The sequence below is a fragment of the Notothenia rossii genome (assembly GCF_949606895.1).
Source record: "Notothenia rossii genome assembly, chromosome: 8".
NCBI classification, from domain to species: domain Eukaryota; kingdom Metazoa; phylum Chordata; class Actinopteri; order Perciformes; family Nototheniidae; genus Notothenia; species Notothenia rossii.
The window spans coordinates 82,712,252-82,732,251 of NC_136906.1; the positions used below are offsets into that span (position 1 = coordinate 82,712,252).

At 45.2% G+C, this 20,000-nt stretch overlaps 1 protein-coding gene and 1 pseudogene across 2 annotated transcripts in view; both read right to left on the reverse strand.

Annotated features, from left to right (window-relative positions):
- The window catches only part of LOC307016319, a 264,046-nt pseudogene that overhangs the window by 96,930 nt on the left and 147,116 nt on the right, over positions 1-20,000 (reverse strand). The gene's annotated exons all lie outside the window — the stretch shown is intronic.
- taf1b (TATA box binding protein (Tbp)-associated factor, RNA polymerase I, B) overlaps positions 15,086-20,000 on the reverse strand; it is a 20,850-nt gene continuing 15,935 nt past the window's right edge. Inside the window, exon 15 of the mRNA XM_079643293.1 lies at positions 15,086-15,830. Within this exon, the coding sequence (XP_079499419.1) occupies positions 15,668-15,830 (163 nt within the window). The 3' untranslated portion in view covers positions 15,086-15,667. The remainder of the gene's footprint in view (positions 15,831-20,000) is intronic.

A 20,000-nucleotide genomic window follows, 5' to 3' on the forward strand; every position in this document is an offset into this window, starting at 1 on the left:
GTCATTGTTACCTTTATATTACCCATTGTATTGTTATTAATACATGAGCTGTGTGTGTGTGTGTGTGTGTGTGTGTGTGTGTGTGTGTGGACCCCAGTCCTGAGACATTATAACACATCACTCACAGAACCATCGCTCCCTTTATGTATTAGATTAATAATAGGATTATGTAACATGTGTAAACTAAATACAGTGTTAAGTGTCATTTAAGATTCAAAGATTCAAAGATTCAAAGGTGTTATTGTGCATAAGCTGCAGTGCAGAAATGCCAATGAAGTTCTTCTGAGCTGAGCTCCTCCAACAATGCAACATGTATAATACTACTACACACAAAGTAGTGCAAGAGGATGTTACTCTGCAGTTGACGTGATGTTTGGAGAGGAGCCACAGAGCAGGAGAGTCTGCAGGTGTGTTATATCAGAGATGAACAGGTGAGTCTGACCTCAGGTAAACCCCATCACAGCCTCCATATAACAGTCACCATACCATCAGCCAGGTGTAATTAAAGAGAGCTCACCTGACAGTATCCCTCCGCCGTAGCGCTGAGCATGAGGAGGAGGAAATAGATCCAGTAAAGATGCAGACAGCGGAGGATCTGCTCTGCCAGCAGACTGGCTTCAGCTGAGTGGAGCCAGCGCACAGGAAAAAACACAGAACCGAAATTCAGAGCCGTCTGGCGGGTGGTAACCGGCAGCCAATCAGAGGCAAAGGTGTAGCGCGCGCGGGCCAGTCAGAGGCGAGGCGGTGTGTGATCTGTACGTGATCGTGACGTGATTGGTCCGACGCGGGGTGCGTGGCTGTCGGGGGGCGTGGCCACGGAGTCAGCGGTGTCACAGTAAACCCGATGAACCCGGCGCGCACCCGCGAACTGGGGGAAAGGTTGGAGCGCGTTGGCGGGGGCGCGCAGAGGAGGTATGTGGAGAGAGAGACACACAGAAATATAAATATGAAATAATAAATACAAATAAACATGATTAAAGGTGAGTAAATACAGTTTAATTATTAATATTATTATGAATATTACTATATATTTATTTATAGAAAAATAAAAGAATTAAAGGTGAGAAAATGCAATTTAATTATTATTATTATAATATATATATATTTATAGAAAATGATCAAAACAAAAATATAATTATCAACATAAATAATGTATATTTAATTACTGAATAATTTTGTGGGAAAAGTGCGTTATAAATAAAGTTTGATCTGATTTTGAACGCTTACTTTGCAATAGTATACTGTACGTTGTTTTTTTGGTATATCCATAGATAGACAGACAGACAGACAGACAGACAGACAGACAGACAGACAGACAGACAGACAGACAGACAGATAGATAGATAGACTGGCAGACAGACAGATAGATAGAGAGATAGAGAGAGAGAGAGAGAGAGAGAGAGAGAGAGACCATCAATGTATTTCCTTATTGTCTTCTTCCCGCACCCCCTCCTTTCCTCCCCCATGAACCCAGGGACTCCTAACTGCATGGAGGTTGTAAACAGCCGCTCAGTGAAGAATGCAAGAGGAAGAAACCCCTCCTCCCCCTCCTCCCCCGTTATTCCCTCACACTCCTTTGTTGTGGCTGCTCGTTTCAACCATATACTGTGTAGACATGCAGCGAGGTGACGTAATGAAGGACACAAAAAACGTATTCGATTACGTAAAAAAAAGAAGTAATCAGATTACTGTCAGATTTTAAAAATAGAACATTTAGAAATATGTATATATTATAGAAACGTCCTGAATGAATGTCTTTATGGTTCATATTTACACAAATTCTCCTTTATTGTAAATGCACGTCTTGTTCAGTGCAGTCGGAGGACATCAGATTGAACTCTAACATGTTTTTTATTAAATGCCTTTCTTAAAAACCTAAAGCTTTGATTGTTATTATTTATATGTGATGGTTATTTTAATCTTCAGTTTTCTATCACAGGTGAAGTCCTCGGATTAGCTCCACGTGCCGCTGCAGAGAAAACATGGGACAAAAGAAGCAGGAATCTGGCAGCAGGCGAGGTGACGTGAGTTCATTCTCATTTTCAAGTTCAGCGAGGTTGCGAAATGAAAAAAGGAAAACACACACACACACACACACACACACACACCCACACACACACACACACACACACACACACACACACACACACACACACACACATACACACAGGAGGCGGTTTCTAGGCAGAACACACTGGCAGACTTGTGCAGCACGATGAAGTCAGAGCAAGAAACCGGCAAAAGAGAGATCTGCAATGCATTGTGGGGGGAGAGAGAAATGTACTATTACATTCCTGTGTTCAGTTCCCAAATGTTGCCCTTGAGTTCAGTTCCCACATTTGAATTCCTGAGTTTACTTGCTTCATTTAGTTTCAGAGCAGGATTTTAGTTCCCAAGTTCAGTCACAAAGTGCAGACACGGGTTAATTCTCTTAATTCGTTTTTTGAGTTACGTCCCAAAATGTAGTTCCTTGAGTTTAGTTTTCTGAGATACATCCCAGAATTTAGTTCCTAATTTGGATCCTAATGTTTGTAGGATGAAGTCAGGGCAAGAAACCAGCAACATAGATCTTGCATTGCATTGTGGGGGACAAATGCACTAATAGACTCCTGTGTTTAATCCCTGCGTTCAGTTCCCAAATGTAGTCCTTGAGTTCAGTTCCTACATTTTGTATCCTGAGTTTAGTTCCTAATTGGAGTCTCGAGGATTAGTCGATCGAGTTTAGTGCCTCATTTGAGTTCCCAAGTTTAGCCACAAAGTTTGACATCACATCACATCACATTTCACTTGTTAGTCGCTTTTATCCAAAGCAACTCACATACTCAATACTGAGGGAAATCCCCACAGGAGCACTTTGGGGTGAAGTGTCTCAAGGACACAACTACATGCTGACTGCAGTGGGGTTTGAACCTGTGACCCCCTGATCCCAACACCAACACATAACCCACTGCACCACACGCCTCAGTTTCTTACTTTGTATTTCTTCACCCTTTTCCCTCAAACTATTTTAGTGCATTTACGTAGACACGCTGTGCCTCTCTTCCTCTGTTTCTTACTTCTCTCTTCCCCCTGTTCCTCAGACCTATCCTCAGGGAGTAGACACGTTCTGCCTCTCTATCTCCTTACCTTGGACTTCTAATAGAACTGCTCGGGTCCTGATAGATTGAGTGGGGAAGTTCAGGAGATGTCTGCAGAATATTTTGACGGCAGGTTAAAGGTGGGGTAGGTAATTCTGGAGAAACCGGTTTGAGTGGCTAGAATGTGAAAATACAGCCGGAACAAATCTGCCCCTTCCTCACAGAGCCCCTCCCCCAACACACACGAACGTGCACATGACCAATGAGGGCACGAGATCAGTTTGTGCACAGATGGAAGGCTGACAGGCAGGTAGGCCATCCAGTTACTTTAGCCAGCTCAGATGATTGGTCGTGCTTTTTACAGTACCACGGCTTCCAGAGATGATTTTTTTAATGGATTTTTTGTCAAAGCTCTTCAGATATTCATTGCTATCGGGATGTTAAGAGCATTCCATGGAATATAACAACAAGTGTATCTCGAGCCGGTTTCTCAAACTTACCTACCCCACCTTTAAGTACAAGATCTCCTTTAAGTTCCTTAATTAAATTATTTGAGTTACGTCACAACATTTACTTATCAGAGTTGAGTTATATGAGTTTAGTTATCAGAGTTTAGTTATATAAGTTGAGTTATTAGAGTTTAGTTATATGAGTTTAGTTATCAGAGTTTAGTTATATGAGTTTAGTTATATGAGTTGAGTTCCCTAAGTTGAGCCCCAAAGTGTGGCAACAGGTTAAGTCTATGAGTTGAGTTCCTTTGAGTTACTTTAGTGACATAGTTCCCTGAGTTTAGCCCTGCAACAGAAAACATATCCGTAGCTCCTGTCACGTTTCTATGTCTAGGTTTGGGTGTTTTTCTGTTCTCTCTGTGTTTTCCTCCTGGGTTATTGTCTGGTCCTTCTCTCTGTCATGTTTTCCTCCTGGGTTATTGTCTGGTCCTTCTCTCTGTGTTTTCCTCCTTGTTTCTTGTCTGGTCCCTCTCTCTGTGTTTTCCTCCTGGGTTATTGTCTGGTCCCTCTCTCTGTCATGTTTTCCTCCTGGGTTATTGTCTGGTCCTTCTCTCTGTGTTTTCCTCCTGGGTTATTGTCTGGTCCTTCTCTCTGTGTTTTCCTCCTTGTTTCTTGTCTGGTCCCTCTCTCTGTGTTTTCCTCCTTGTTTCTTGTCTGGTCCTTCTCCCTGTGTTTTCCTCCTTGTTTCTTGTCTGGTCCTTCTCCCTGTGTTTTCCTCCTTGTTTCTTGTCTGGTCCTTCTCTCTGTGTTTTCCTCCCTCTCGTTAGTGTCCCTGGTGTGTCTGATTGTCTGATTGTGTTCACCTGTGGCCCTTGTGTTTCTCCTCCCCTGCCCTGCTGTTTCTCGTCTTGTGATTACCCCTCCCTGTATTTAGTCTTGTCTCTTCCTGTGTTCAGTGTTGGTGCTTCTTTTGTTTGTGACCCAGTTCACCGAAGAGTGTTTTGTTTCTCCAAGTTTAGTTAAAGTCCTTGAAATAAAGGTATCGTCAAGTGTAATCTGCGTTTGGGTCCTACCGGCTTCACTCTTCGTAAGAGAAAGCACCGACCATTATGGCCCCAGCAGCCATGGTCCCTGATCCAGAACCGGACCTTACAGCCATGATCCAGGCTTCAGTTCCGGTTCCCACAGCCATGGTTCCGGCTCCAGAACCGCCACATACAGCCATGGTTCCGGTCCCAGTTCCAGCCATGATTCCGGCTCAAGTCCCGGGCCCAGCAGCCATGGTCCCGACTCCGGCTCCTCGTCACCTGTTGACTCTTCGGCCGACGCCAGCTCCCCGTGTCCTGTCGGCATACCGACCGACACAAGTTCCCTCTCAAGTTCCCTCTCAAGTCTCCTCTCAAGTTCCTACCCGAGTCCCCTCTCAAGTCTCCTCTCAAGTTCCCTCTCAAGCCCTCTCTCGAGTCTCCTCTCGAGTCCCTTCTCAAGTCCCCTCTCAAGTCCCCTCTCGAGTCTCCTCTCGAGTCTCCTCTCGAGTCCCTTCTCGAGTCCCCTCTCAAGTCTCCGTTCAAGTTCCCTCTCGAGATCCCTCTCAAGTCACCTCTCAAGTCACCTCTCAAGTCATCTCTCAAGTCTCCTCTCGAGTTCCCTCTCAAGTCACCTCTCAAGTCCCCTCTCAAGTCACCTCTCAAGTCACCTCTCAAGTCACCTCTCGAGTCACCTCTCGAGTCACCTCTCAAGTTTCCTCTCGAGTCACCTCTCAAGTCTCCTCTCGAGTCACCTCTCGAGTCATCTCTCAAGTTCCCTCTCGAGTCGCCTCTCAAGTCTCCTCTCGAGTCACCTCTCGAGTCATCTCTCAAGCTCCCTCTCGAGTCATCTCTCAAGTCTCCTCTCGGGTCATCTCTCAAGTCTCCTCTCCAGTTTCCTCTCGAGTCCCCTCTCGAGTCTCCTTTCAAGACACTTCTCAAGTCCCCTCTCGAGTCACCTCTTGAGTCCTCTCTCCAGTCCCCTCTCCAGTCCCCTCTCCAGTCCCCTCTCAAGTCATCTCTCAAGTCTCCTCTCGAGTTCCCTCTCCAGTCTCCTGTCCAGTTCCCTCTCCAGTCTCCTCTCCAGTTCCCTCTCGAGTTCCCTCTCAAGTCACCTCTCGAGTTCCCTCTCGAGTCCTCTCTCAAGTCTCTTCTCCAGTCCCCTCTCGAGTCTCCTTTCAAGACACTTCTCAAGTCCCCTCTCGAGTCACCTCTCGAGTTCCCTCTCAAGTCACCTCTCAAGTTCCCTCTCGAGTCCCCTCTCAAGTCTCTTCTCAAGTCCCCTCTCAAGTCTCTTCTCCAGTCCCCTCTCAAGTCTCCTCTCGAGTTCCCTCTCAAGTAACCTCTCGAGTCCACTCTCAAGTCACCTCTCGAGTCACTTCTCAAGTCACCTCTCGAGTTCCCTCTCAAGTCACCTCTCGAGTTCCCTCTCGAGTCCTCTCTCAAGTCTCTTCTCCAGTCCCCTCTCAAGTCATCTCTCAAGTCTCCTCTCGAGTTCCCTCTCGAGTCACCTCTCGAGTTCCCTCTCAAGTCACCTCTCGAGTTCCCTCTCGAGTCCCCTCTCAAGTCACCTCTCGAGTCACCTCTCAAGTCTCCTCTCGAGTTCCCTCTCGAGTCATCTCTCAAATTCCCTCTCGAGTCATCTCTCAAGTTCCCTCTCGAGTCATCTCTCAAGTCTCCTCTCCAGTTCCCTCTCGAGTCCCCTCTCGAGTCCGCTCTCGAGTCATCTCTCAAGTCTCTTCTCCAGTCCCCTCTCAAGTCTCCTCTCGAGTTCCGTCTCGAGTCATCTCTCAATTCTCCTCTCCAGTTCCCTCTCAAGTCTCCTCTCGAGTTCCCTCTCGAGTCTCCTTTCAAGACACTTCTCAAGTCCCGTCTTGAGTAACCTCTCGAGTTCCCTCTCGAGTCCCCTCTCAAGTCTCTTCTCCAGTCCCCTCTCAAGTCTCTTCTCCAGTCCCCTCTCAAGTCTCCTCTCGAGTCCCCTCTCAAGTCTCCTCTCGAGTCCCCTCTCAAGTAACCTCTCGAGTCCACTCTCAAGTCACCTCTCAAGTCTCCTCTCGAGTCTCCGTTCAAGTCTCCTTTCGAGTCTCCGTTCAAGTTCCCTCTCGAGATTCCTCTCAAGTCACCTCTCAAGTCAACTCTCAAGTTTCCTCTCGAGTTCCCTCTCAAGCCCTCTCTCCACTCAAGTCCCTACGCAAGTGCCGTTGGAGGTTCCGCTGGGGGTCCTGCCAACTCCATGTCCTGTCCCATTGGGGGTCCCGCCGACTACTCTTCTGCCGGGGGTCCTGCCAACCCTATGTCCAGTGCCGTTGGAGGTTCCGCTGGGGGTCCTGTCAACTCCATGTCCTATCCCGTTGGGGGTCCCGCCGACTACTCTTCTGCCGGGGGTCCTGCCAACCCTATGTCCTGTGCCGTTGGAGGTCCCGCCGACTACTCTTCCGCTGGGGGTCCTGCCAACTCCATGTCTTGTCCCGTTGGAGGTCCCGCAGACTACTCTTCTGCCGGGGGTCCTGCCAACCCTATGTCCTGTGCCGTTGGAGGTCCCGCCGACTACTCTTCCGCTGGGGGTCCTGCCAACTCCATGTCTTGTCCTGTTGGAGGTACCGCAGACTACTCTTCTGCCGGGGGTCCTGCCAACCCTACGTCGTGTGCCGTTGGAGATCCCGCAGACTACTCTTCTGCCGGGGGTCCTGCCAACCCTACGTCGTGTGCCGTTGGAGGTTCCGCAGACTGCTCTCCTGCCGGGGGTCCTGCCGGCCCTGTGTCCTCTTCCGTGGGGGATCTTGCAGACACCTGTTCCACCGGCTCCGTATCCTGTCCGGTCGACACCGGCTCCTGCCCGACCTCCGGAGCTGTCCGGTCTTCGCCCTCGAGCACAGACCCCTGAGTTCGCCCGCTGTGGTCTTCGCCCCTCCTCAAACTCTGCCTTGCCCCCAGGCCGTCCGCCTGAGACCCCCTTTTTGAACTCTGCCTTGCCCCCGGGCCGTCCGCCCGAGACCCCCTCTTCGAACTCTGCCTTGCCCTGGGCTGTCAGCCAAGGCCCGTCCTCCGGACCCCTCCACCCACCCTGTTGGACGTTGTTGGATTTTTGTTTTGGTGTTTAGCGACGTCTAGAATCCGTCCCTTGAGGAGGGGGTTCAGTCACGATTCTCATGTCACGTTTCTATGTCTAGGTTTGGGTGTTTTTGCTGTTCTCCCTGTCATGTTTTCCTCCTGGGTTATTGTCTGGTCCTTTTCCCTGTGTTTTTCCTCCTGTCGTTAGTTTCCCTGGACAATTGTAAGGACAGGAAGTCATGAGGAAACGTGCGAACATCTCAGGACTCGTTTTACACTTTGGTTTATTAATGTCAATGAGGGTTTTTGAAAGTATTGAGCGAGAGAACAAGAGCTTAAAGTAAAAAAACAATGTAGATATGACCAAGAGGCAGAGAGAGAGAGAGAAAGTGTGTGTGTGTGTGTGTGTGTGTGTGTGTGTGTGTGTGTGTGTGTGTGTGTGTGTGTGTATTACTGCAGGGTCAAAGGGTGTTCCTCTTTCAAGACTTCCAAGAATCCACCCTCCATAACTACAACCCCCACAACACACTCACATTATTGCTGTTTGTTTTGTAATAAACCCATAACTATTGGCTGCTGCTCTCTTTAGCGAGGCTTCACAAGGTAAACACTGAAGCTTCTTCACCTGACAGGAGACGCTCAGGTGAGAGGGGTCACTTTAAAACAGAAATCATGAAAACAACATGGTGAAAGGCATGATGGGAGTTTTTCTATTGCTGAGGCGGCTATTTCCAGACCAGCCGTCAAAGATCAACACACACACACACACACACACACACACACACACACACACTTTTTATTATTATTTATAGTCAACATTTTCAATTTTTTCTACCTTCTACATCATCTAATATGCCATTTTCATTAATTGCTTTTTTTAAATATGTATTTGTTATTGTATCTGTAGTTAAACGGTCTATAGTAGTATAGAGACTCTCTTTGTTCTCGGCTGCTGCAGTAACCTGATTTATCCTCTTGGGGTCATTTAAGGTAACCAGAGTCTCAGTTTGAGAGGAAGTAAAAATACAAAATAAAATAAAAGTAGAACAAAATTAATTGAAAATCTAATTAAAATTTTAAGAAAATAAAGATGAAAATAAAACATGAAACAAAAAACGAAATAAAATAATATTTAATTAAAAATAAATATATGTATAATTTTATTTTATCAATGAAGTTTACATTGAATTATTTCTATTATTAATGAGTTTTAAAATCTGGATCATCAATGAATCAAGTTTAGTACAGAGACTCTCTTTGTTCCCTCGTGCTGCAGTTACCTTGTTTGTCCTCTTGGGGTCATTTCAGGACACCAGAGTATCAACTGAGGAAAAATAAGAATAAAATAAAATAAAATTGGAATTAAAATAGGATTAAAAGAAATAATAATAATAATAATAATATATATATATTAAAAAAAATTAAATCTGAAAATTAAAATGTAAAATAAAAATGTTATTAGGATTAAATGGAAATAAGTAAATAAATTAGTATAACAATAGAAAAGGTAAAACAGTATGTTTAGATAAAAGATATAATAGAGATATAACCCTTCATATAACCCTTGACAGTGAGAGCTACTGCTGCAGTACCTGGTTTGTCCTCTTGGGGTCATTTCAGGTAACCACATCTCAGCCTGATTGAAAATAAACTCTTTGCTCTCAGCTGCTGCAGTTACCGGGTTTGTCCTCTTGGGGTCATTTCAGGTAACCACATCTCAGCCTGAATGAAAATAAACTCTTTGCTCTCAGCTGCTTTAGTTACCGGGTTTGTCCTCTTGGGGTCATTTGAGGTAACCACATCTCAGCCTGAATGAAAATAAACTCTTTGCTCTCAGCTGCTGCAGTTACCGGGTTTGTCCTCTTGGGGTCATTTCAGGTAACCACATCTCAGCCTGAATGAAAATAAACTCTTTGCTCTCAGCTGCTTTAGTTACCGGGTTTGTCCTCTTGGGGTCATTTCAGGTAACCACATCTCAGCCTGAATGAAAATAAACAAATACATTAAAAAAACTTAAAAATAGGGAGAGAATAATAAAATAAATAAATGAAAGAGATACAAATAAATAAATAGTATTTGATCATACAAACCTTATTTTGTGATGTTCACTAAAGCAGTAATTAGTTTTTATATCACTTTATTGGCAGTGGTTCAGTCGGTAGGGGATTGGACTGGTACTGGAGAGGAGCCCTTTCACCTCCTGGGCCACTGCCGAAGTGCCCTTGAGCAAGGCGCCTAACCCCCAAATGCTCACTGGCGCCGGCTAGACTGGCTGCCTCCGCTCTGACCTTTGAACTGGATATGTGCATATAACTGTGTGTATAAACCTGTACCTGTATAAAAACGCATGTGTGTGCACGACAGAGTGGAAACTGAATTTAATAAAGCTCCTTCTTCTTCTTCTTCTTCTTCTTCTTCTTCTTCTTCTTCTTCTTCTTCTTCTTCTTCTTCTTCTTCTTCTTCTTCTTCTTCTAAATAGATAGTAACGGTCTTTGTTCTCAGCTGCTGCAGTACCTGGTTTGTCCTCTTGGGGTCATTTCAGGTAACCAGTTTTATTTCACAAAATAAAAAATAAGTATAAAATACAAAAACTTAAAAAAACATTATATCTGTAGAAATAGTAAAAATAATAATAATAATAATCTTTACAACTATAATTCAAACAACAGAAACGTTCACAAACTTAAAACAAAGATAACATTAAAAAAAATAATTGGAAAATATAAACAAAATAATAAAAGACAAAAGATTACCATAAATATAAAAAGAAAATATAATAAAATATTTATTACAGAGGTTCTTTGTTACATTCTGCTGCAGTACCTGATTCACCCTCTCGGGGTCATTTCCTTTCTGCTGCAGTACCTGATTCACCCTCTCGGGGTCATTTCCTTTCTGCTGCAGTACCTGATTTACCCTCTCGGGGTCATTTCCTTTCTGCTGCAGTACCTGATTCACCCTCTCGGGGTCATTTCCTTTCTGCTGCAGTACCTGATTCACCCTCTCGGGGTCATTTCCTTTCTGCTGCAGTACCTGATTCACCCTCTCGGGGTCATTTCCTTTCTGCTGCAGTACCAGATTCACCCTCTCGGGGTCATTTCCTTTCTGCTGCAGTACCTGATTCACCCTCTCGGGGTCATTTCCTTTCTGCTGCAGTACCTGATTCACCCTCTCGGGGTCATTTCCTTTCTGCTGCAGTACCTGATTCACCCTCACGGGGTCATTTCAGGTGAACACAGTCTCAGTTCAGTCTAAGATTAAATTAAATGAAATTAAATAACAAATACAAAAGAAAACTTGGCTTGAAATAAAGATCAAATTAAAAAATATATATAATTGTTGTAAGAAGTATGAAACACATACGTCGAAGTAAAATGAAAATATGAAAATAATAAAAAACATTAACAAATCAATGAAATTACCCGAACATAATAATGCAATCGAAATAACGCATCTAAATATTAAATTACAAAGAACTGGATAGAGTCAAGTAGCAGGAAAGAAGAGAGTATAATAATAAGAAAGAAAACCCAGACAATTATTAAAAATAAAACATAAATTATAATTAAAAAAACAATAAAACTATAATAAAAACCCACAAAATATCAAAAATAAAAAAAGTTTAAATTAAAGTTAAAATAACTCCAGTTAAAATGAACAGGGAGTGACCCCCTCGATGAGGACGTCCTGTGTGTCTGCAGCGGCTGTTGCCATGGTGATACTACAGAGCCGTTACCTCCCGTAACCCCGGCAACCAGCTGGAGTCCAGACGGAGCGTCACGTGACCTCTGTTTACTCAGTGAGAAGAGACACAGCACTCACTCTGACAACACCACCACAGGATGTCTGTGGTACTGCAGTTATGTTTACTTTCATTCATTGAATTTGATGTTTTTTTTCATTATAATGTTATGTTTTTTTATTATTATATTTGCATCTTCCTGCAATTTCATTTCATTCTATTTTATTTTACAGGTTTAATCATCTTTAATCATTTTTTTAAACCATTTTCAAAATGTGGAATTTATTTTAGACTTTTTTCAAATGTTTGACTTTTTTACAAAATGATATAATTCTATATAATATTAGATTATCATTTGTCCTGCGTCATTGTAAATGCATAATTTCACTGTTGTGATTTTTAAAACTGGAGCTCATTTTAAATTAATCTGATGAATTATTATTTGTATTATTTTTAATCAATTAGTTAATGGCTTTGTCAAATTATTAAAATAGTGAGAGATAGTTTTACGTCAGATTAACTATGTGCAGTATGAAAAACATCAATACTGCAATAAACTATTTGACCCATTTCTGCTTCTTTAGATTTAATATTGTTATTTTGGAACTTCAAGGATTCCCATTATTAACTACAAAATATAAGGATATTTACTTCTTGTTGATGAATGAAAGGTGTATAAAGTGATTAAATAACATGAAAGTGATGTCCACGTGAATGCAGAGTGCTTCCCTCACACTGTGGTGTTTCTCTGCAGTGTGGCGCCCCCTGCTGTTCACTTCCTGCCTCTCAGCTCTCTTCAGATAAACAACAACTTCAACTATAAACGGAAAAACAAGAAAAAGTCCAAAAGGTGAAACAATAAGAACCTGAGAGCCAGTAACACAGGAGACGACTTGTATCCCCCTTTAATGTAACTCTATATTCAATAATGACCATACTCGTATTTTGATTGAGTTGTTTAACTTTATTGGAAATGCTTTTAAGCACATTATATAGTATCTCTACTTTAAAGAGTCCTCTCCTGCTGATGTTCAGGTGTATATCAGTATGTAGTATCTCTACTTTAAAGAGTCCTCTCCTGCTGATGTTCAGGTGTATATCAGTATGTAGTGTCTCTACTTTAAAGAGTCCTCTCCTGCTGATGTTCAGGTGTATATCAGTATGTAGTGTCTCTACTTTAAAGAGTCCTCTCCTGCTGATGTTCAGGTGTATATCAGTATGTAGTGTCTCTACTTTAAAGAGTCCTCTCCTGCTGATGTTCAGGTGTATATCAGTATGTAGTGTCTCTACTTTAAAGAGTCCTCTCCTGCTGATGTTCAGGTGTATATCAGTATGTAGTGTCTCTACTTTAAAGAGTCCTCTCCTGCTGATGTTCAGGTGTATATCAGTATGTAGTGTCTCTACTTTAAAGAGTCCTCTCCTGCTGATGTTCAGGTGTATATCAGTATGTAGTGTCTCTACTTTAAAGAGTCCTCTCCTGTTGATGTTCAGGTGTATATCAGTATGTAGTGTCTCTACTTTAAAGAGTCCTCTCCTGCTGATGTTCAGGTGTATATCAGTATGTAGTGTCTCTACTTTAAAGAGTCCTCTCCTGTTGATGTTCAGGTGTATATCAGTATGTAGTGTCTCTACTTTAAAGAGTCCTCTCCTGCTGATGTTCAGGTGTATATCAGTATGTAGTGTCTCTACTTTAAAGAGTCCTCTCCTGCTGATGTTCAGGTGTATATCAGTATGTAGTGTCTCTACTTTAAAGAGTCCTCTCCTGTTGATGTTCAGGTGTATATCAGTATGTAGTGTCTCTACTTTAAAGAGTCCTCTCCTGCTGATGTTCAGGTGTATATCAGTATGTAGTGTCTCTACTTTAAAGAGTCCTCTCCTGCTGATGTTCAGGTGTATATCAGTATGTAGTGTCTCTACTTTAAAGAGTCCTCTCCTGCTGATGTTCAGGTGTATATCAGTATGTAGTGTCTCTATTTTAAAGAGTCCTCTCCTGCTGATGTTCAGGTGTATATCAGTATGTAGTGTCCCTACTTTAAAGAGTCCTCTCCTGCTGATGTTCAGGTGTATATCAGTATGTAGTGTCCCTACTTTAAAGAGTCCTCTCCTGCTGATGTTCAGGTGTATATCAGTATGTAGTGTCTCTACTTTAAAGAGTCCTCTCCTGCTGATGTTCAGGTGTATATCAGTATGTAGTGTCTCTACTTTAAAGAGTCCTCTCCTGCTGATGTTCAGATGTATATCAGTATGTAGTGTCTCTACTTTAAAGAGTCCTCTCCTGCTGATGTTCAGGTGTATATCAGTATGTAGTGTCTCTACTTTAAAGAGTCCTCTCCTGCTGATGTTCAGGTGTATATCAGTATGTAGTGTCTCTACTTTAAAGAGTCCTCTCCTGCTGATGTTCAGGTGTATATCAGTATGTAGTGTCTCTACTTTAAAGAGTCCTCTCCTGCTGATGTTCAGGTGTATATCAGTATGTAGTGTCTCTACTTTAAAGAGTCCTCTCCTGCTGATGTTCAGGTGTATATCAGTATGTAGTGTCTCTACTTTAAAGAGTCCTCTCCTGTTGATGTTCAGGTGTATATCAGTATGTAGTGTCTCTACTTTAAAGAGTCCTCTCCTGCTGATGTTCAGGTGTATATCAGTATGTAGTGTCTCTACTTTAAAGAGTCCTCTCCTGCTGATGTTCAGGTGTATATCAGTATGTAGTGTCTCTACTTTAAAGAGTCCTCTCCTGCTGATGTTCAGGTGTATATCAGTATGTAGTGTCTCTACTTTAAAGAGTCCTCTCCTGCTGATGTTCAGGTGTATATCAGTATGTAGTGTCCCTACTTTAAAGAGTCCTCTCCTGCTGATGTTCAGGTGTATATCAGTATGTAGTGTCTCTACTTTAAAGAGTCCTCTCCTGCTGATGTTCAGGTGTATATCAGTATGTAGTGTCTCTACTTTAAAGAGTCCTCTCCTGCTGATGTTCAGGTGTATATCAGTATGTAGTGTCTCTACTTTAAAGAGTCCTCTCCTGCTGATGTTCAGGTGTATATCAGTATGTAGTGTCTCTACTTTAAAGAGTCCTCTCCTGCTGATGTTCAGGTGTATATCAGTATGTAGTGTCTCTACTTTAAAGAGTCCTCTCCTGCTGATGTTCAGGTGTATATCAGTATGTAGTGTCTCTACTTTAAAGAGTCCTCTCCTGCTGATGTTCAGGTGTATATCAGTATGTAGTGTCTCTACTTTAAAGAGTCCTCTCCTGCTGATGTTCAGGTGTATATCAGTATGTAGTGACTCTACTTTAAAGAGTCCTCTCCTGCTGATGTTCAGGTGTATATCAGTATGTAGTGTCTCTACTTTAAAGAGTCCTCTCCTGCTGATGTTCAGGTGTATATCAGTATGTAGTGTCTCTACTTTAAAGAGTCCTCTCCTGCTGATGTTCAGGTGTATATCAGTATGTAGTGTCTCTACTTTAAAGAGTCCTCTCCTGCTGATGTTCAGGTGTATATCAGTATGTAGTGTCTCTACTTTAAAGAGTCCTCTCCTGCTGATGTTCAGGTGTATATCAGTATGTAGTGTGCTGCAGCACCTCTTTTCACCCTCTGTCTGAAACCAGAGCCCAGTCTGCTCTGATTGGTTAGCTGGCCGGCTCTGTTGTGATTAAAAAGCTTAGAGATGTCCTGCCCTTTAGCCTATCATGTACAATGTGTTGGAGTGCTAGCCAATAGGAGCGCGAGTGTTCCATAGTGATGTCACTGTGTTCCCTGAAGTAAACAAAGGAGTAAAATGGAGGCGTGACCTTTTTTTCTCAGATTTCTTTTTTTTTGTTGTGACCAACTTTTTATTGTTTTCTTGTTGCCCTCACAGAGGGACTCACACAGATAGAAATGATATATTCAGGAACACAAAAACTAAAAAAATATATTTGTCAGATTTTAGTTTTTTTGTAAATCGTATTTATCACAGAGGAGGGCTTCTATAAAATATGTTCTAATTTAATGTCAGTAACCCCCAAACCCCTCCTGACGAGCCTCAGCACCTCCTCCTCCTCTCCAGCCTCAGCTCCTCCTCCTCTCCAGCCTCAGCTCCTCCTCCTCTCCAGCCTCAGCACCTCCTCCTCCTCCTCTCCAGCCTCAGCATCTCCTCCTCCTCCTCTCCAGACTCAGCTCCTCCTCCTCTCCAGCCTCAGCACCTCTTCCTCTTCAGCCTCAGCATCTCCTCCTCCTCCTCTCCAGCCTCAGCACCTCCTCCTCCTCTCCAGCCTCAGCACCTCCTCCTCTCCAGCCTCAGCACCTCCTCCTCTCCAGCCTCAGCACCTCCTCCTCCTCCTCTCCAGCCTCAGCACCTCCTCTTCCTCTTCCTCCTGATGAGCCTCCTCTCCAGCCTCAGCACCTCCCTGTACAGCGCCTCCTGACCAACGTCCAGCAGGAAGCAGAAGAGCTGCAGCAGCCAGAGGAAACTCAGAGGCAGCGACTCCCCCGAGAAATCACTCTTACACGAACTGTAGAGAAGAGGAAAGACCGGGTTAGTGAGTGGTACCCGGGGTTAAAGTACTGAGTGTGTGGTACCCGGGTTAAAGTACTGAGTGTGTGGTACCCGGGGTTAAAGTGCTGAGTGTGTGGTACCCGGGTTAAAGTACTGAGTGTGTGGTACCCGGGGTTAAAGTACTGAGTGTGTGGTACCCGGGGTTAAAGTACTGAGTGTGTGGTACCCGGGGTTAAAGTACTGAGTGTGTGGTACCCGGGGTTAAAGTACTGAGTGTGTGTTACCCAGGGTTAAAGTGCTGAGTGTGTGTTACCCGGGGTTAAAGTACTGAGTGTGTGGTACCCGGGTTAAAGTACTGAGTGTGTGTTACCCGGGGTTAAAGTACTGAGTGTGTGGTACCCGGGGTTAAAGTGCTGAGTGTGTGGTACCCGGGGTTAAAGTACTGAGTGTGTGTTACCCAGGGTTAAAGTACTGAGTGTGTGGTACCCGGGTTAAAGTACTGAGTGTGTGGTACCCGGGGTTAAAGTACTGAGTGTGTGGTACCCGGGTTAAAGTACTGAGTGTGTGGTACCCGGGTTAAAGTACTGAGTGTGTGTTACCCGGGGTTAAAGTACTGAGTGTGTGGTACCCGGGGTTAAAGTACTGAGTGTGTGGTACCCGGGGTTAAAGTACTGAGTGTGTGGTACCCGGGGTTAAAGTACTGAGTGTGTGGTACCCGGGGTTAAAGTACTGAGTGTGAGGTACCCAGGGTTAAAGTACTGTGTGTGTGGTACCCGGGGTTAAAGTACTGAGTGTGTGGTACCCGGGGTTAAAGTACTGAGTGTGTGGTACCCGGGGTTAAAGTGCTGAGTGTGTGGTACCCGGGGTTAAAGCACTGAGTGTGAGGTACCCGGGGTTAAAGTACTGAGTGTGTGGTACCCGGGTTAAAGTACTGAGTGTGTGGTACCCGGGTTAAAGTACTGAGTGTGTGGTACCCGGGGTTAAAGTACTGAGTGTGTGGTACCCAGGGTTAAAGTGCTGAGTGTGTGGTACCCGGGGTTAAAGCACTGAGTGTGAGGTACCCGGGGTTAAAGTACTGAGTGTGTGGTACCCGGGTTAAAGTACTGAGTGTGTGGTACCCGGGTTAAAGTACTGAGTGTGTGGTACCCGGGGTTAAAGTACTGAGTGTGTGGTACCCGGGGTTAAAGTACTGAGTGTGTGGTACCCGGGGTTAAAGTACTGAGTGTGTGGTACCCGGGGTTAAAGTACTGAGTGTGTGGTACCCGGGGTTAAAGTACTGAGTGTGTGGTACCCGGGGTTAAAGTACTGAGTGTGTGGTACCCGGGGTTAAAGTACTGAGTGTGTGGTACCTGGGTTAAAGTACTGAGTGTGTGGTACCCGGGGTTAAAGTACTGAGTGTGTGGTACCCGGGGTTAAAGTACTGAGTGTGTGGTACCTGGGTTAAAGTACTGAGTGTGTGGTACCCGGGGTTAAAGTACTGAGTGTGTGGTACCCGGGTTAAAGTACTGAGTGTGTGGTACCCGGGGTTAAAGTACTGAGTGTGTGGTACCCGGGGTTAAAGTACTGAGTGTGTGGTACCCGGGGTTAAAGTACTGAGTGTGTGGTACCCAGGGTTAAAGTACTGAGTGTGTGGTACCCGGGGTTAAAGTACTGAGTGTGTGGTACCCGGGGTTAAAGTACTGAGTGTGTGGTACCCGGGGTTAAAGTACTGAGTGTGTGGTACCCGGGGTTAAAGTGCTGAGTGTGTGGTACCCGGGGTTAAAGCACTGAGTGTGTGGTACCCGGGTTAAAGTACTGAGTGTGTGGTACCCGGGTTAAAGTACTGAGTGTGTGGTACCCGGGTTAAAGTACTGAGTGTGTGGTACCCGGGGTTAAAGTACTGAGTGTGTGGTACCCGGGGTTAAAGTACTGAGTGTGTGGTACCCGGGGTTAAAGTACTGAGTGTGTGGTACCCGGGGTTAAAGTACTGAGTGTGTGGTACCCGGGTTAAAGTACTGAGTGTGTGGTACCCGGGTTAAAGTACTGAGTGTGTGGTACCCGGGTTAAAGTACTGAGTGTGTGGTACCCGGGGGTTAAAGTACTGAGTGAGTGGTACCCGGGGGTTAAAGTACTGAGTGAGTGGTACCCGGGTTAAAGTACTGAGTGTGTGTTACCCGGGGTTAAAGTACTGAGTGTGTGGTACCCGGGTTAAAGTACTGAGTGTGTGGTACCTGGGGTTAAAGTACTGAGTGTGTGTGGTACCCGGGGTTAAAGTACTGAGTGTGTGGTACCCGGGGGTTAAGTACTGAGTGTGTGTTACCCGGGGTTAAAGTACTGAGTGTGTGGTACCCGGGGTTAAAGTACTGAGTGTGTGTTACCCGGGGGTTAAAGTACTGAGTGTGTGGTACCCGGGGTTAAAGTACTGAGTGTGTGGTACCCGGGGGTTAAGTACTGAGTGTGTGGTACCCGGGGTTAAAGTGCTGAGTGTGTGGTACCCGGGGTTAAAGTACTGAGTGTGTGGTACCTGGGGTTAAAGTACTGAGTGTGTGGTACCCGGGGGTTAAGTACTGAGTGTGTGGTACCCGGGGGTTAAGTACTGAGTGTGTGGTACCCGGGGGTTAAGTACTGAGTGTGTGGTACCCGGGGTTAAAGTACTGAGTGTGTGGTACCCGGGGGTTAAGTACTGAGTGTTTGGTACCCGGGGGTTAAGTACTGAGTGTGTGGTACCCGGGGTTAAAGTACTGAGTGTTTGGTACCCGGGGGTAAAGTACTGAGTGTGTGTGGTACCCGGGGTTAAAGTACTGAGTGTGTGTTACCCGGGGGTTAAGTACTGAGTGTTTGGTACCCGGGGGTTAAGTACTGAGTGTGTGTTACCCGGGGTTAAAGTACTGAGTGTGTGTTACCCGGGGGTTAAAGTACTGAGTGTTTGGTACCCGGGGGTTAAGTACTGAGTGTGTGGTACCCGGGGTTAAAGTACTGAGTGTGTGTGGTACCCGGGGGTTAAAGTACTGAGTGTGTGGTACCCGGGGGTAAAGTACTGAGTGTGTGGTACCCGGGGGTTAAGTACTGAGTGTGTGGTACCCGGGGTTAAAGTACTGAGTGTGTGGTACCCGGGGTTAAAGTACTGAGTGTGTGGTACCTGGGGTTAAAGTACTGAGTGTGTGTGGTACCCAGGGTTAAAGTACTGAGTGTGTGGTACCCGGGGGTTAAGTACTGAGTGTGTGGTACCCGGGGGTTAAGTACTGAGTGTGTGGTACCCGGGGGTTAAGTACTGAGTGTGTGGTACCCGGGGGTTAAGTACTGAGTGTGTGGTACCCGGGGTTAAAGTACTGAGTGTGTGGTACCCGGGGGTTAAGTACTGAGTGTTTGGTACCCGGGGGTTAAGTACTGAGTGTGTGGTACCCGGGGGTAAAGTACTGAGTGTGTGTGGTACCCGGGGTTAAAGTACTGAGTGTGTGTTACCCGGGGGTTAAGTACTGAGTGTTTGGTACCCGGGGGTAAAGTACTGAGTGTGTGGTACCCGGGGGTAAAGTACTGAGTGTGTGTGGTACCCGGGGTTAAAGTACTGAGTGTGTGTTACCCGGGGGTTAAGTACTGAGTGTGTGGTACCCGGGGGTAAAGTACTGAGTGTGTGTGGTACCCGGGGTTAAAGTGCTGAGTGTGTGGTACCCGGGGGTTAAGTACTGAGTGTGTGGTACCCGGGGGTAAAGTACTGAGTGTGTGTGGTACCCGGGGTTAAAGTGCTGAGTGTGTGGTACCCGGGGGTTAAGTACTGAGTGTGTGTTACCCGGGGGTAAAGTACTGAGTGTGTGTGGTACCCGGGGTTAAAGTACTGAGTGTGTGTTACCCGGGGGTTAAGTACTGAGTGTTTGGTACCCGGGGGTTAAGTACTGAGTGTGTGTTACCCGGGGTTAAAGTACTGAGTGTGTGTTACCCGGGGGTTAAGTACTGAGTGTTTGGTACCCGGGGGTTAAGTACTGAGTGTGTGTGGTACCTGGGGTTAAAGTACTGAGTGTGTGTGGTACCCGGGGGTTAAAGTACTGAGTGTGTGGTACCCGGGGTTAAAGTACTGAGTGTGTGGTACCCGGGGGTAAAGTACTGAGTGTGTGGTACCCGGGGGTTAAGTACTGAGTGTGTGGTACCCGGGGGTTAAGTACTGAGTGTGTGGTACCCGGGTTAAAGTACTGAGTGTGTGTGGTACCCGGGG